The 4,712-nt window shown below is 52.3% G+C and overlaps 1 protein-coding gene across 1 annotated transcript in view; it reads left to right on the plus strand.

Annotated features, from left to right (window-relative positions):
• The window catches only part of Pmar_PMAR013481 (hypothetical protein), a gene marked incomplete at both ends in the record, with an annotated part of 9,268 nt that extends 6,185 nt beyond the window's left edge, over positions 1–3,083 (plus strand). Inside the window, 18 exons of the mRNA XM_002777394.1 lie at positions 115–247; positions 306–432; positions 485–572; positions 623–708; positions 753–880; positions 937–995; positions 1,046–1,173; positions 1,229–1,358; positions 1,408–1,554; positions 1,602–1,722; positions 1,953–2,030; positions 2,077–2,162; positions 2,211–2,358; positions 2,409–2,519; positions 2,561–2,623; positions 2,724–2,823; positions 2,876–2,987; positions 3,038–3,083. Of these exons, the coding sequence (XP_002777440.1) occupies positions 115–247; positions 306–432; positions 485–572; positions 623–708; positions 753–880; positions 937–995; positions 1,046–1,173; positions 1,229–1,358; positions 1,408–1,554; positions 1,602–1,722; positions 1,953–2,030; positions 2,077–2,162; positions 2,211–2,358; positions 2,409–2,519; positions 2,561–2,623; positions 2,724–2,823; positions 2,876–2,987; positions 3,038–3,083 (1,891 nt within the window). The remainder of the gene's footprint in view (positions 1–114; positions 248–305; positions 433–484; positions 573–622; positions 709–752; positions 881–936; positions 996–1,045; positions 1,174–1,228; positions 1,359–1,407; positions 1,555–1,601; positions 1,723–1,952; positions 2,031–2,076; positions 2,163–2,210; positions 2,359–2,408; positions 2,520–2,560; positions 2,624–2,723; positions 2,824–2,875; positions 2,988–3,037) is intronic.
• Positions 3,084–4,712: the final 1,629 nt, after the last annotated feature.

The following is a 4,712-nucleotide window of genomic DNA, read 5'->3' on the forward strand; positions in this document are numbered from 1 at the left end:
GCTCCTCTAAGTACCAGAGTGGCATGGGTAAGCGTGAGGATATGGATCGATACTCGGGAGGAGCTGATGATGGAGGAGCTAGAGCAGTAAGGAGTAGGAGGGGGAGTGGTATAGGTCTCAGTGGTTGCTGCATGCTCAGTTGCCTGGGGGTGGTATCCAAGGCTTGGAGATTACGCTTGGTGACAATCGTGATAAAGAGGTTAATGCTTTACAACACTGGCTGCATGCACAGGGCATAGAGGCGAAGGTAATGGCAGTAGTAGAATGGGGAGTGCTGCATTATCGTCTGCTTGTTCATGGTGTAGACGGACTCGAATCTCACACGCATATTGATACCATCAACCCGGAAGATAGAGGCATCAGTGGCGATCAAGGAGAGGGAACAACCAGGGGAGTTTGATGATAAGATGGAGGAGAGAAAACGGATTATCAGTAGGATGCTCGCTTGATGACCTGTTCCGCATCTTATCGTCTTGAACCTCAGATTCTCCAGCAGTTCGTCATTCGGTGTACTCATCTCTGTTCCAGCTCTTCGCACTGTGGCCGGCTCAGCCACCTGCTGTCAGTGGGGTGTAGGTTCTCACCATCAGCATCACCGTTGCTTGGACATGGAATCCTCTAGGTACTGGTTTGAACCGTGGCAGCTAGAACCCATCGGGCTCATTGGGAGGATACGGGCAACAGCACCGGAGGGCCAGCCCATTGAAGGTAGTCCTGCGAGTCGGCAATAAGGCTCAGGATGGTGATGTCAGATGATCGATTTTGGATGGATGTCGGGCAGAGGTGTCGTCTGTCGAGGAAGGGGGCTGAGGAGGTAGCTAGCCTCCTTGAAGCGATGGAAGAGTTGCCTGATAAGGTTGATAAGGATATGTGTGTTGAGGTCGGTCAGGATCGGCTGGCTCTATGCTCAGACATGTTTACTTCTTCGTGTGCTAGATTCTTAGAACATTTGTTGGGTCAGTGCAGTGCGCAGCGAGGGATCATCGTCTACTACTGTAATGGCAACGATGATGGAATGCTGATGATGCTGCTGCTGCTAATTCAGATATCTACGTTACCCGTGGGCTATGGTTCATACTGTTGGAGATGACGAGCTCACAGCTCTCAACTTGTTTCCACGTAATGTGTCTGTACACCTCATCAACAAGGAGATACGCGAGACCGGGCGGCTAGGTAGGAGAGGTGCTGGTGCTGGGGTGAACGAGACGGGATGTGCTTGGGTTTATAGGGACTAACACCGGTGACGTCACTGCATTGAAGTCTAGCGTCAAACAGCAAAGTGTCAAGAGCGGGGATCGACCCGGGGACCATCTGCTTGAACGCCTCTCACCTGACCGTGTGCCCGAAATGGAGCCTCCGTAGGGCTGATCCACCATGATTGCTCTTCCACCAGGGCTATCCGAGCAGATACATCGGCTTTGCTGTGGAATGGCTGCTACCTGATGACGTGTTGTTGCATACAGCAGCAGCTGCAGCGGCAGCAGGGCATGCTGGTGGTCCGGCTGGTGGGGAGGTCAGAGCTCAGTATGGTGATGAAGGAGAACCACCACAGAGGTAATCGCGTCTCTGTATGATAGTGGTTCATTTCTGTTGACTCTCAGAGTCCCTATAGCGGCTCCCGTTGCTGTTCCCTCGCCTAGTCCTACAGAACCTAGGCCAACGACGATCAAGGGGGAGATGGGTCAAGACGCGGTCATAGTGGATGATGCTTCGGATCATGCGGTAAGGCTGGTTGCTCTGACAATTAGCATTTGGTCCTCCCACTGGCTCCTGCCGATACTCTCTATAAGATATAATAGGAGTCGTATCGGTCTAGTATACCGTCTTGAATCACTAGGCGTAACGTAGTCGGGACTCAGAGCTTGCACAACGTTTCTACCGAGTGGACCTTCACGATTGACGCCTTATGTTGCATATCCCTGGTGCCACTTCCTATTGGTCCTATTGCTCAGCCCCAGAATCAACGCGAAGAATACATGGCGATGTCAGTAGCACAGCTCCGGGAGAAGCTCCGTGCCCAGGGCCTGCCAGTAGGGTTGATGGAAGGGTGCTGCTAGGGCTAGGTTGCTACTTCAGGTAACCGGACGGAAGACCGATTTGGTGGATCGTCTATTGAAGAAGCCATTGGGAGCGTCGCAGAAAACCGCGCAGGGACCAGCACTGTAGATGGACGTATTTCAGCAGGCTGTCGGCAGTTGTACTCTCATCAGTTACAAGTGCCGCGTGGAGCTGCCTGCTCAGCTCATGGGCTGGCATGAGTTGCGTAACAATCTGTGTGGTGATAGGAATGCTCACTTTGAGCATGTCCATTCCCAGTGTCCGGGGACTAAGCTCAGCCTAGCTGGCAATCAGAGCGCGGTGAGTATTGGTGGCCGGCCTTGAGATCGAGTATCTATCTTTCTCTGTAGGCTCTGCAAGGCTCAGCTCGACTCCACGTTCTGGTCACTACCAATGGTCTAGAGGCTGACTACAAGCGGGCGAAGGATCTTGTAGTTGACTTAGCCAAGGCTGTTGCTGAGGTAAGTCATCAATGTCCTCTCGTGTGATGATGGGCTTTCAGCACGGAGCCGAGGTTATGCTAGGGGACCTCTCACCGACCCAACTGGAGAGTGTGTTAGCTGAGGTAACACTCACGCTTGTCTAATGGAACCTATTATGTTGTCGTATGATCAGCTCTGTCATTTCTGTAGTGCGTAGTGATACTGTCGGTTACTTCATATCAGATTAAAATAGTGGAGTTAACAACATCAGTGCCTGCGGCGGTGCCTGCCAAGACGTCGGGTGCTGGTGGTGATTCGGAAGGCAGTGGTGGAGCCAGTCAAGGTAACTGACTAGACTTATCTCTCTATTGATTGCTGGTGTTCTCCTTATCCAGGTGCTGCAGGTGCTGGAACCTCCTCAGCCTTCAATAGACTCTTCGGAGCTCTGCAGGCTGCTGCGGCGAAGGGCTCACAAGCACCCGGGGGGGCGGCCGCTGCTCCCAATGCGTAAGGCTGCTACTAGGATGATGTTTGAAAGGCTTCTTGTTGGTTTATAGGGGCACACCGACTGGACGACAAGCCGCTTCCTATGAGGACCTTTGAGGGTGGTTACATTGACTGCTACTGTTTCAACGCTTGTTAGCATACAATCTAATGTAGAGTTTGGTCACCAATTCATGGGCCCTTTGGGACTGCTGAACGTTGCTCGGAGGCCGAGGTGTCGCCTCGGAGCGTGGTTGCAGGAGTGTGATCGCAGTTGGCTGTAATTGGGTCAAATTATTCGCATTAATCAACTAGGCATTCGTGACGAGAAGACCTCGTACGCCTGCGTCGATCTAACTAGATCCCGGGTTCAATTCTGGGGCTCGGGATTTTCCTGACAAGATTGGTGTCCCCCAGCACGAAAACCTCCTTCATCATATCCCATCAGGAGATAGATCCAAAGTTTTGCGGCTATCAGAGGGTTCTTACTCTCACGATGCGGTGATGGTCCACTTCATGTCGTAGCTTCTGCAATATTCTGTCTGGCTACTGGGAGTGGGCAGTGTGTGGTTTTTGAGGGCTTATCGCTATCCATCCGAGGTTCTGTATCGCAAAGATGGTAGGCGTTGAGTCCAGGACGGTCCACGCCGACAGGTTATGGCTATGCATAACTATAACGGAATCCTTGGTATGCATCATTGGCCACAGTGAGTTTCGCCACGGCGGTTCATAGGCTCTAGTGTAATAAAGGTGGCCTCACTAAATGTTCAGGCTACCAGGGCCTGTGAGCACGGCACCAGAGGAGCATCCTAAATAGGCCCTCTTCCTTCTCGTGTGTGTCACCTCGTTCGGGTACGGTATTAAATACTCGGTAGTCGTAGCTACCCAAAGGGTCCCGTCTCTAGGGCAAGGAAGGAGGGAAGTGAGAGTGAATGCAATGAGTGCAGGCTCAGGCGAGGCTACCGCAGACAGGCTCCAAACCTGTGACTCCCTTCGGATCAGGCCAGACCCGACTATGAGTGTCGTAGTAATCCCTCTAAATCCCTTAGTTGGGAGGTAGTGTTTTCCTATGAGTAGATCTCTCGATCTCGGTGTGAGTATTGTGTTGTCAGTGACAGGGTATGCTGTTGCAGGAGGAGTGTACGTCATGATGCTGGGTTGCTCATCTCATCATCATACTGCTCTTACAGGAACCTCCGCTCACATGCCACACCGTGTTCATCGTTTATGTAGTGTTATATAACACAGCGAGAGCTTCCATACTTGGGGTGCCTGGTGTTGCCAGTGTCAATGGGACTACTGGTATGTTTCCCCCACAACTTCTGACGACTACTTCGGTCAATTTTCTCACTCATAGTGATGGCAAATATTGGCCAGATTACGGTATGCTTCCTAGACTTGAGCTCCTGTATTCGTAATGCCTCGTTTACGAAAACATCGACATCGTAGTCGGGAGGGCCAGCGGGCCAGCTCCTCTCCTAAGGGCACGGTTGCCTCCCAAAGGAGCACTGTGACCTCTTCAACTGCTGCTACCCACCGTCGTAAACCAGCCCGGGGCGTCGTGGACAGCTTTACAGCTGACGACTTGGACGGAGGGACTGTGCTACAGGCCTCGCTCCAGGTGATGTCCTTCATGGTCGACAGCGGTATTCATATCCTTCTATAGTTGTCTTGGACCTGGGCCTGGCCCGCGAACTCCCGGCTAGAGCACGGGAACGTCGTTACGTTTTTCGACCGGTCTGCCTCTCT

This window comes from Perkinsus marinus (assembly GCF_000006405.1).
Source record: "Perkinsus marinus ATCC 50983 genomic scaffold scf_1104296951948, whole genome shotgun sequence".
In the NCBI taxonomy this organism is placed as follows: domain Eukaryota; phylum Perkinsozoa; order Perkinsida; family Perkinsidae; genus Perkinsus; species Perkinsus marinus.